Here is a 12256-nt window from a genome sequence, read left to right as displayed (position 1 = left end):
AGTTCATTTTAAAAAATTATTTTAACTTATTAATTAATTCAGTAAGTATTGTTACCTATTTTTAGTTGGCGCTGTTGCTAGGTATTAGCCACTAGGTACACAGATTAAAAGACATCGTCCCCATCCTCAGCACGCTATCACTAAACCTATCCCAACTGTGTTGTTCCCTCAAGTATAGGATGACGGGAAGTACATCTCTTAATTAATATTTAATTTAATGTCTGTATTCTTTAACTTGTATAATATTGAATATTATCTAATTTTAAATTAAATTTGAATTTAATTAAATAGTGATAAATATTTAATGTTTGCTTAATATTTAATTTAATACCTTTGTTGGAGGAAGATGTTGTTCTTGTAACAAGAGTCATGACAAATTGAGGCAATTAGGTATCAACTTAGGGAGGCAGTTAGTGTTCCAGACTCCTTCCCTTTTCTCAGAAATGGCTGACAAGAAAGCCTTTTGAACTGAACTGATTTTAAATGTAATGTGGCATCCTTTACTTACCTTGTCTTGTTCCTCTTGTGCCAGAGGACACTTTGATGTTCTGGAAAGGAATAGCTGACGTGGGGCTGATGGAAGAGGTTGTCTGCAACATACAGAAGGAAATAGAGGAGCTGCTCCGGGGAGTTCAGCAGCGGCTCATCCAGGCTCCTTTCCAGGTCACAGGTAGGTGCACTAGTCCTAACAATAGTGGTCATTTATTGAACGCAGGTAGGTCCTGTTAGCGTTATAACAACTATGAGGTGTGGTTATTAATATCTTCATTTTGGGGCCAGTGTTGTAGCATAGAGGGTAAAGCTGCCACCTGCGATGCTGGCATCCCATATGGGCCCTGGCTGTTGCGAGCATTTGGGGAATGAACCAGTGATTGGACAATCTGATTCTGTCTCTGTCTCCCTGCCCTTTAAATAATTAAAAATAATTTAAATTAAAAAGTTTTAAAGATACACTAGATATGTCTTTAGTCATTGTAAGAGATCTCAGAGGACCCTGAATCCAGTGCTTTATTCTTCTCTTCTGTGCTGGTGAAGGCATAGCATGATGATTTTGAGCAGAGGAGTGAAGTGGTCAGATTTATATTTTTATTCTTTTTCATATTTATTTTGAAAGGCAAAGCAAGAGAGACAGAGACAGAGAGAAAAAGGAAGGAAGGAAGGAAGGAAAGGCCAGAGGGATCTTCCATCTACTAGTTTACCCCCAAATGCCTGTAACAGCCAGGGCTAGGCCAGGCTGAAGCCAGGAACCAACAACTCCATGTGGTCTCCCATGTGGGTGGCAGGGATCCAGGTACTTGAGTCATCACCTGCTGCCTCCCATGGTGTGTATTAGCAGGACGCTGGATTGCAAGCAAGGGTGAAACTCGATTCAGGATACTGCAGTATGGAATGTGGACATCCCAAGCGGCAGCTTAACCTGCTGTGCCACACCAACCTCCCCAGACTTATGTTTTTAAATGTTGGTGACACAAGAGTAGAAACAAGAAGACCAATTAGGAGATTCTTGAAGGACTTAGTCCCAGCAAGAGACGTGTACAGTGTACGTGGAAAGAAGTATTCAGATTGGGATCTATTTTGAATGTGGAGCTGACAAATCTTGCTGATGGATTGAATATAGGATGAAAGAGAAAGAAAGACATCTAGAACAACTCATAAAGTTTTGGCCTGAGCTGTGAGTGGTAATAGCATTTATTGAGATAAAGAACACATGGGGGGCCGGGCGGGGGCAACAGCGCTGTGGTGCAGTAGGTTAATTCTCCTCCTGCAGTGCCGGCATCCCATATGGGCAGCAGTTCTAGTCCTGGTTGCTCCTCTTCCAGTCCAGCTCTCTGCTGGGGCCTGGGAAAGCAGTGGAGGATGGCCCAAGTGCTTGGGTTCCTGCAACCGCATGGGAGACCAGGAGGAAGTTCATGGCTCCTGGCTTCAGATCAGCTGAGCTCTAGTCATTGCATCATTTGGGAGTGATGGGATGGAAAACCTCTCTCTCTGGCTCTACCTCTTTCTGAAACTTTCTCTTTCAAATAAATAAAATAAATCTTAATAAATAAATAAATAAAAATCTAACTTTCTAAAAAAATTAGTTTTGTTTATTTGAAAGGCAGAGTTACAGAGAGAGAGGGGAAAAGACAGAAACAGAGAGAGAGAAACAGAGAGAGAGAGCCTCTGTCTGCTGGCTCACTCCAGAAATGGCCACAGCTCTGGGCCAGGCTGAAGCCAGGAGCCAGGATCTTCATCCAGATTTTCCAAGTGGGTGCAGGGGCCCAAGGATTTGGGCTGTCTTCTGCTTTCCCAGGAGCATCAGCAAGGGTGCGGGATCAGAGGTGGAGCAGTCAGGATGCTGGTGTTGCAGGTGATGGCCTGACTGGCTGGGCCCCAGCGCCAACCCCACAACATTGTCTTACAATGTGGGAGACACTGGCTTCAACTCCCCAAATTAGTTTTTGACCTGTCAAATTGAGATGACTATGAGGCCTTCAGATGGAGTTGGCACTCCAGCTTGACAGAAATATGAATGTGGGTCCAGCGCTGTGGTGTATTTGTCCAGCAGATAGAAGATCTGTGTGTGTGTGTAACTCTGCCTTCCAAATAAAGTAAAATAAATCTTAAAAATAAGAATGTGGAATGTAGGAAAGAGGTTAGGGCCAGAGAACTATATGAAGTTCTCAGTAGGTATATATTTAAAACCATACAACTGAAAAAGCAAAAAACAAAACAAAACAAAAAAACAGGGGCCCACACTGCGGCATGGTGGGCTAGGCTTCCACCTGCAGTGCCAGCATCCCATATAGGCACCGGTTCATGTCCCAGCTGCTCCTCTTCCAACCAGCTCTCTGCTGTGGCCTGGAAAAGCAGTAGAAGATGGCCCAAGTGCTTGGGCTCCTGCACCCACGTGGGAGACCTAGAAGAAGCTCTTGGCTCCTGGCTTTGAATTGGCGCAGCTCCAGCAATTGTGGCCATTTGGGGAGTGAACTAGAGGATGGAAGACCTTTCTTTCTGTCTCTCCCTCTCAAAAAAATGAAAAATAAATAAAATCAAACAAAAAAACACCATAGAACTTGGTGAGATGACTATCGACATGGAGTGTAAGTGAAGTGATCCTAGTTAAGGACGTAATGACCACAAATACAGCTCTGAAGATATTTTTGTATAGTGGGGAGCAGAGATAATATCATTAATATAATAGTGTATACCGCTCCCCATGTTTGGCACTTAAAATGGTATTTCTAATCTTCATATCTATTTTTCAGAGTAACATTAGTCCCATTTGTTTCAGATGAGAAAACAGTGAAATGAGCTACACAAGGTCACAGAGATAGGGAATAGCAAAACCAGTTCAAATTTAACTGTATATAGTACAGTGACCATGTTTTCTTATTTTTTTTAAAGATTTATTTATTTGTTTGAAAGAATTACACAGAGTGGGGGGGAGGGAGAGAGAGAGAGAGAGCGAGAGAGAGGTCTTCCATCTTTTACTCCCCAGATGGCCGCAACAACTGGAGTTGCACTGATCCAAAACCAGGAGCCAGGAGCTTCTTCCAGGTCTCCCACATGAGTGCAGGGGCCCAAGGAACTGGGCCATCCTCTACTGCTTTCCCAGGCAACAGCTGAGAGCTGGATCAGAAATGGAGCAGTCGGAATTCTTGAACCAGTGCCCCCTGGGATGCACCACAGGTGGTGGCTCTACCCGCTATGCCACTGTGCCAGCCCCATGTTTTCTTATTTTTAAAAACTAAGATTGAGCCGGCGCCGCGGCTCACTAGGCTAATCCTCCGCCTAGCGGCGCCGGCACACCGGGTTCTAGTCCCGGTTGGGGCGCCGGATTCTGTCCCGGTTGCCCCTCTTCCAGGCCAGCTCTCTGCTGTGGCCAGGGAGTGCAGTGGAGGATGGCCCAGGTGCTTGGGCCCTGCACCCCATGGGAGACCAGGAAAAGCACCTGGCTCCTGGCTCCTGCCATCAGATCAGCGCGGTGCGCCGGCCGCAGCGCGCCGGCCGCGGCGGCCATTGGAGGGTGAACCAACGGCAAAAGGAAGACCTTTCTCTCTGTCTCTCTCTCTCACTGTCCACTCTGCCTGTCAAAAAAAAAAAAAAAAAAAACAAAAAAAAAAAAAAAAAAACTAAGATTATAGCCCTTAGGGTCAGTCTTGTGGCATAGTGGTAAAGCTGCTGCCTATGGCACTGGCATCCCATATGGGTGCCAGTTTGAGACCCAGTGCTCCACTTCCAATCCAGCTCATTGCTAATGTGCCTGGGAAAGCAGCAGAAGATGGCCCAAGTGCTTAGGCCCCTGCACCCATGTTGAAGACCAGGGATAACTTGCTCCTGACTCCTGGCTTTGGCCTGTCCCAGCCCCGGTTGTTGCAGCCATTTGGGGAGTAAACCAACAAATGGAAGATCTCTCTCTCTCTCTCTGTCTCCTGTCTGTGTAACTCTGATTTTCAAATAAATAAATAAATAAATCTTTTTAAGAATACCTCACCAGAAAACTCTTAAAATAAAAGATTTTTAATGTAATTATTTATTTGTTATTTGAAAGAGAGAGAGAAAAAATGGCTCTTCCATCAGCTGGTTGACTCCCCAGATGCCTGCAACAACTAGGGCTGTCTCCCAGGTATTCATTTGCAAAAAGCTGAAACTTGAAGCACAACCAGGATTTGAACCCAGGCATTCCAGTATGGGATGCTGGTGTCCCGAGTGATGTGTTAACTGCTGTGCCCAATGCCTGGTCCCGCGACTGTTTTCTAGACTAAAGTCAGAACCTACAACCAGTTGCAAGATGTTTTCGGATTTATATGTAAAGACTTGCAGAGATATAACAAATCAGTTAGTTCTACATGTGATAAATCTTTGTAAAAAATTTATTAAAATGCAGTTAGAGTCCCATAATCTCTGAGTTATATTTACTAATAGCACAAAAGGAAGGTTTAACATTACAAGCATGTCTTTTATTTTAAATAGATGCCGCTGTTCTCAACAATGTAGCACATACATTTGGCCTAATGGACACAGTCAAGAAGGTTTTGGACAACAGAAGGAACCAAGTAGAGCAAGGGGAAGAGCAGTTTCTCTATACTCTGACAGGTGTGTATAAGTTGTCTTTCTTCTTAGGTAATATTATGCTAGTATTCTTGAATCTTGTCATTTCCTTGTTGACTTTCACTGGAATTGACATTTTTTTAAAAAATTTATGATGTCAGATTTTGTTTTTTAAAATAAAGAGCTACAGGTGAGGAGTGGTGGGAAACAAAGGAGAAAAGAAGCCAGCCTCATGGTCCTCCTTCTGTGTTCTGTGGAGGATTAAGTGTCTGCTGTTTCTCCATGAATCCAGAAATGTCGGGATCTTTTTTACATTTTTGCTACTACTTCTTGTGGTAGATAGAAATTTAGCACCTACTCCATTATTTCTGGTAATCAGAAATCAGAGCACATGGATAATGTAATTATTTTCTATTAACTATTTTATGCTAATCTCCAAGCTGAGTTTTAGAAATATATTATTGAGTAAGGTAGCCTCTGTCTTTTCAAGAAACCTAAGGGGAAGCAGATCCAGAAAGAAACGCAGAGTCTGACAGAATGTATAATGAGTGTGATGGAGTTTTTTTTGGTGTTTTTTTTTTTTTTTTTTTTTTTTTTTTGACAGGCAGAATGGACAGTGAGAGAGAGAGAGAGAGAGAGAGGAAGGTCTTCCTTTGCCGTTGGTTCACCCTCCAGTGGCTGCTGCGGCTGGTGTGCTGTGGCCAGCGCGCTGCGCTGATCCGAAGGCAGGAGCCAGGTGCTTCTCCTGGTCTCCCATGGGGTGCAGGGCCCAAGCACTTGGGCCATCCTCCACTGCACTCCCGGGCCACAGCAGAGAGCTGGCCTGGAAGAGGGGCAACTGGGACAGAATCCGGCGCCCCAACTGGGACTAGAACCCGGTGTGCCGGCGCCGCAGGCAGAAGATTAGCCTATTGAGCCGTGGTGCCAGCCATGATGGAGTTTTCATTTGACCCTGGAGAGAATCAAGAGAAGGTTTTGGGGGCAGGAAGCCAGGTGAAACATACGAATCAAGTCAGAAGTATGCACTGTCAGTGTTTAGATAATATAGAATGTGATGTAGTTAGTCATGAAGCCAACAGGAAAGATCGTTCGGCAAGAGAAGGATAATTTAAGTTGTTTTAAACTTGTTTTTAAATTTTTTTGATTAATTTATTTACTTGAAAGACAAAGAGATAAACAGAGATCTCCTATCCACTGATTAATTCGCCACGTGCCTGCAACAGCAGGCGCTGGGCCAGGTGAAAGTCAGGCGTCCAGAGTTCCATCTGGGTCTTCCACATGGGCGGCAGGAACTCAGGTAGCTGAGCTCTCACCTGCTACCTCCAAGGATGCACGTTAGTTAGAAGCTGGAATGAGAGCAGAACCAGGATGCAAACCCAGGGACTCTGATCTGGGACCTGGGTGTCCCAAGCAGCATCTTAAGTTCTAGGTAAGTAACTGCCCTGAAGCTTATTTTTATACCTAGACAAGACAAAGAAAGCAAGCTCCCATCTGCTAGTTCATTAACCTTGTACCTTCAACAGCTTACAGCTGAAGCTGCAGCCAGGAAGACCTGGAACTCAATACAGGTCTCCCACATGGGTGTCGGGAACCTTATTCCCTTGAGCCATCACCACTGCCTCCCAGCGTCTGCATTAGTAGGAGACTAGTCAGGAATTGGAGTCAGTTATCAAACCTAGGACCCTAGTTTATATTTTAAACTCCATTTACTGAGTTTTGACCCCCCGAAGAATGCTAGGATGGGGATTCATTTTTTTTCTAAAGATTTATTTTTATTTCAAAGAGTTACAGAGAAGGAGACACACAGAGAGAAAGAAAGAGAGATTTTTTTTTTTAACGTGTATTTATGTTATTTGAAAGGCAGAGTTAAGAGAGAAGGGGAGAGAGAGAGAGATCTTCCATCTGCTGGTTTACTTACCAAAGGACCACAGTGACCACAATGACTGGGCCAGACCAAAGCCAGGAGCCAGGAGCTTCTTCCTGGTCTCCCACCTGGGTGCAGGGGCCTAAGCACCTGAGCTATCTTCTACTGTCTTCTCCAGGCCGTTAGCAGGGAGCTGGATGGGAAATAGAGCAGCCAGTTCTCCAACTGGCTCCCAGGTGGGATGGATGCCAGCGCTGCAGATGGCAGCTCAACCCACTACACCACAATGCCAGCACTGACAATTTATATTTTACTGATGACCCATTAGAGGAACTGAGAGAAAAAATGACTTGCCTAGGCCATATCACACTGGACAGAGAAGGCCAGAGTAGAACTCTGTCATCTTCATTAAATCCAGTGCTTTTCTTTCACATGAAAAAACCATCAGAAAAATGTTTTTTTGTTAGAAATGTTGGCTTCTTGGTCCCTGTCCATACTGTCTTTTTAGTTTTAGCTACAATATACATAACGTTTTGTTGCAACACAGTACTTTACCTGGACAGTTATCTAGGAATGACATTTAAATTTTCCAAGTTTCCTTCAGTAACTTACTTTGTTGCAGTCAGTTTGTTTTACTATAATTTTTAAAATGTCATTCTCAACTGTTTCCCAAGACTAAGTTTAAGGTTAAATGGTATTGTTAAATTTTTTTAGATTGATTTATTTATTTGAAAGGCAGAGTGAGAGAGAGAAATCTTCCACTTGCTGGTTTACTCCCAAAATGGCTACAACAGCCAGGGCTGGACCTGGCTACAACTAGAAGCCAGAAACTCCATCCAGGCCTCCCATGTGGGTGACAGGGGCCCAAACACTTGTGCCACATTCCACTACCTTCCCACGTACATTAGCAGGAAGCTGGATTGGAATCAGAATTCTAACCCTCACTCTGATATGGAATGCTGGAGTTACAAGTGGCAGTTTAACCTGCTTTGCCACAACAGCAGCCCCTCAGTGCTATAATCTTAGGGATTTCCTCTGCAACTTTGCATCGACTTCTCTGGGCTAGTAGTAGACTGTGACTGCATTTTCAGCAAAGATTTTTAGCCAGTGCAGCAAGGTAAGCTTGCTTAGAAGGCAGTTGGAGAACCATTGTATTTCAGACTAGCCATTGTGGTAGCTTCTTTGTAGTCCATGGCAGTTCCAAAAGGATTAGGCAGATATTCCTTATTTTCATTTATAGACCATGCAGGGCATATTCAAGCTATAAGAGGTTTCTTTGGTTCACATTTTTAAAAACTTTAATTTATTTTATCTATTTGAAAGAGAGACTGAGATTACCTATCTGCTAGTTCACTCCCCAAATACCTGTTACAGCTGGGGCTTGACCAGACCAAAGCGAGGAGCTGGTAACTCAATCCAGGTCTCCCATATGGGTGGCAGGGACGCAAGTACTTGAACCATCACCTGTTACCTCCAAGGGTACACATTAGCAGGAAACTAAAATCAGGAATAGAGCTGGGACTTAAACCCAGACACTCCCATATGGGACGTAGGCCTCCCAAGCAGTGTCTATTTATTTATTTATTTGAGAGGCAGAGGGAGAGACAAAAAGGTCTTCCGTCTGCTGGTTCACTCCCCAAATGGCCACAACAGCCAGAGCTGGGCTGATCTGAAGCCAGGAGCCGAGAGCTTCTTCCAGGTCTACCATGCAGGTGCAGGGGCCCAAGCACTTGGGCTTTTTGCTGCTTTCCCAGGCCATAAGCAGAGAGCTGGATTGGAAGAGGAGCAGCTAGGACACAAACCAGTGCTCATATAGGATGCTGGTACTGCAAGCAGAGGCTTAGCCCACTATACCACAGCGCCGGCCCCCTAGGCAGTGTGTTAACCACTATACCAATCATCCACCCTTGGTTTGTATTTTGTTGACAGAGGGACTGCTAGATTGAGTTATGGTATAATCACAGCTTCAGATTCTGGGAGTAGGTGTTTGGAATAGCAGTTAAGTCATCACTTGAGACACCTGTTGCCCATATCTAGTGTCTGGTTTGAGACCTGGATCTTCCACTTCGCATCCAGCGTCCTGGGAGGTAGCAAATAATGGCTCAAATACTTGGGTCCCTGAAACCCATGTGGAGACCCAGATGGAATTTGGAGATCCTGGCTTTGATCTGGCCCAACCCTGGATGTTGTGGCATTTGGGCAATTAACCAGGGTATGGAGGATCTCTGCCCTCCCCTCCCCTCTCCTCTCCCCTCCCCTCCCCTCCCTATCCTCTCTCTCTCTCTTTCAAATACAAACAAAATTAATTTTAAAAAATTGAAAAACAAAGGATTCTGAACTGTTGTCCTGCCTATAATTATACTAAAAATAAAAGTTATTAGAGAGATTTTTAAATCATCCAGTCTAATTTCTTCATTTTAAAAACAAAAGTGACTTGTCTGTGACAGAGGCAAAATCAGGACAAGACCCCAAGGACTTGACTCCAAGTGTATTCTCCCCAAGATTATAATTCCCTCCACACAAAGTCTGTTTTCTTCCCATAGACTTGGAACGCCAGTTGGAAGAGCAGAAGAAGCAAGCTCAGGATCACAGGCTGAAATCCCAGACAGTCCAAAATGTGGTGCTGATGCCCGTGAGCACCCCTAAGCCTCCTAAACGGCCCCGGCTCCAGCGGCCAGCCTCTACCACCGTCCTGAGCCCCTCTCCTCCTGTCCAGCAGCCTCAGTTCACAGTCCTCTCACCCATCACCATCACGCCTGTGGGCCAATCGTTTTCCATGGGCAATATTCCAGTGGCCACTCTCAGCCAGGGCTCCAGTCCTGTGACTGTGCACACACTGCCTTCCGGCCCTCAGCTCTTCCGCTATGCCACAGTGGTTTCCTCGGCCAAGAGCAACTCACCAGACACAGTGACCATCCACCCTTCCTCGAGCTTGGCACTGCTGAGCTCCGCCACCATGCAGGATGGGAGTCCCCTGGGCAACATGACCACCATGGTGAGCCCTGTGGAGCTAGTGGCCATGGAGTCTGGCCTGACCTCAGCAATCCAGGCTGTTGAAAGCACTTCAGAGGATGGGCAGACCATCATTGAGATTGACCCAGCCCCAGACCCAGAGGCTGATGATACTGAGGGCAAAGCAGTCATCTTGGAGACAGAGCTGAGGACTGAGGAGAAAGTGGTGGCTGAGATGGAAGAACACCAGCATCAAGTCCACAACGTGGAGATTGTGGTCTTGGAGGATTGACTGGGTATCTAGGGGCCAGGAGATAGGTTTTGGTTTGGAATTTAATTATTTGTTTATTTTTATCATTGTCCCATTCATTTCCACATAGGATCCTTCTTTTTTGTTGTTTAAAACAAAATCTCATTGTTGTAACTGAAAATGTTGGGTTCCTTCTGCCCCCTCACTGAAAAATGGACGCAACAAGCTACCCTTTCAGAAGCTGAGAGCAGATCAATCTGTGTCCTAATACCGAGAAAGTTATTTCTTTCAGGGGAGCTGTCAAGATAACTAGAAACTCTTCCAGGCTAGTCTGTCTGTGTCTGCATGTAGTTTCATTCTTTTAAGGATGTGTTGACCAAACTCTGGAACACAGATCTGACACTGGAAGGCAACCCACTTGCATGTGGATGCAGAAGGGCACTTTTATTTTGTATCCTGGAAGGGGCCCCCAGAGGCCAGAGCGAAACTCGGAAACAAAAGGAAGTTGAACTCTGCTTGGAAGGGAGGTGGCATGCCAGCAGCCACTTGAGAGGGCAGGTGCTTTGAAGAAGATGGGGCAAGGGGATTTTCTTTCTTCCAGAGGTGCGACTGTGCCCCTGAGATCTCTGAGGCTACCATGGCTGTGACTCTGAGAGGAGGCCAGTGATGAGTGGGAGAGCACATCCCCACCGAGCCAGTGAGGCAGTGGCCTGTGGCTGTGGGGAAAGTAGAAGCTGGGTGACTTTGGTCTTCATGGTGGTAGCCACCTTGCCCCTCACTTTGTCAAAGCACTTACCCTCCTGAACTAGGACCAGTCCAACCATTGCACACTGTGACATGGTGGAAGTTGCTCTGGGTCTGGGACTGTGACTGCCGTGGGAGTGTGGCCCAGGGCTGGCGTTTCTATCGGGTGACTTCAGGAGCAGAGGTGTTCTTGTCCAGATCAGCTGCCGTGGTTGCTGGGCCTTTATTATTATTATTATTATTGTTATTATTATTTGGCTTTGGAACCAAAAGCAGCCACTCGTTTGGTGCTTCCTCTCGTTCTCCCCACCATCCTTCAACTCCCAGCGGCATCTGTCTCCTGGATCCCACGCTCGTCAGCTTTTTGGCTGATTTGGAGAGCAGTGACAGGTGCCTGCCTGCCTTCCTTCCCGTTTAGATTTTTATACCACAGATGTTTCTGTGAGATGTTGAGCTCATAAAAAGCCGTAGGCTTGGCAGGGAAGACTCCACACCCCCTGCCTTTGCTGAGGCACCAACTAGCTGTCTCCTCCTGAGCGAGCTGGACTCCCTGGGAAAGAAGCATTATCTGCAACATTATATTATAGGAAATGTACCAGGAATGTCAGTAATAATGTCCTTGGGGGGCTTCTTTTGTTTTCTTTCTTTTTTAAAAAAATGTTGTTTGTATATTTAGAGCTGGGCCATTTTCCATGCTGTGATTCCTTCTCTTTGGCCCTCCTCAGCGTTTGGGGCAAGAGTGGACCCTGGTTTTTATTTCTTTGGTTGCATTGTTTACTGCACTAGGAAAAACATAGGGAAACTGCAAATGATTTAAAGGAAGAATAGGTCATAAAAGGAAGCACACACTTTAGGAGTGGGAGGGGTTTTGTTTTTGTTTTTTAATTAAAAGCAAAACTTTAACCTGGTTTCTTTATTTTTTTTTTCCCAAAAGAAGGTACTCACCTGAAGCCATGTTTGTTGCAACAGATGTTGGAAACCCTCTCAAATAATTGAAAACTGCATTCCGCCATGTAGCCAGAGAAGCCCTCCAACTTGGGAGGGGCACTCTTAGAAGTCTTACAAAGAGGCCGGCGCCGTGGCTCAATAGGCTAATCCTCCACCTTGCGGCGCCGGCACACCGGGTTCTAGTCCCGGTTGGGGCGCCGGATTCTGTCCCGGTTGCCCCTCTTCCAGGCCAGCTCTCTGCTATGGCCAGGGAGTGCAGTGGAGGATGGCCCAGGTGCTTGGGCCCTGCACCCCATGGGAAACCAGGAAAAGCACCTGGATCCTGGCTCCTGCCATCGGATCAGCGCGGTGCGCCGGCTGCAGCGGCGGCCATTGGAGGGTGAACCAACGGCAAAGGAAGACCTTTCTCTCTGTCTCTCTCTCACTGTCCACTCTGCCTGTCAAAAATAATTAAAAAAAAAAAA

The 12256-nt window shown here is 45.7% G+C and overlaps 1 protein-coding gene across 13 annotated transcripts in view; it reads left to right on the top strand.

Annotated features, from left to right (window-relative positions):
* The window catches only part of GMEB1 (glucocorticoid modulatory element binding protein 1), a 50197-nt gene extending 38450 nt beyond the window's left edge, over positions 1–11747 (top strand). For all 13 annotated transcript variants that reach the window (XM_070078960.2, XM_051858080.3, XM_051858083.3 and 10 more), the window contains exons 8-10: positions 533–670; positions 4957–5079; positions 9442–11747. In XM_070078960.2, the coding sequence (XP_069935061.1) occupies positions 533–670; positions 4957–5079; positions 9442–10142 (962 nt within the window). In that variant the 3' untranslated portion in view covers positions 10143–11747. The remainder of the gene's footprint in view (positions 1–532; positions 671–4956; positions 5080–9441) is intronic.
* The last annotated feature ends 509 nt before the right edge of the window (positions 11748–12256 follow it).

The sequence above is a fragment of the Oryctolagus cuniculus genome, chromosome 7, assembly GCF_051225735.1.
Source record: "Oryctolagus cuniculus isolate XC-2025 breed Fujian yellow rabbit chromosome 7, ASM5122573v1, whole genome shotgun sequence".
Lineage (NCBI taxonomy): Eukaryota > Metazoa > Chordata > Mammalia > Lagomorpha > Leporidae > Oryctolagus > Oryctolagus cuniculus.
The sequence above is the reverse complement of the archived record's forward strand: the minus strand, read 5'-3'. Positions and strand labels throughout refer to the sequence as shown.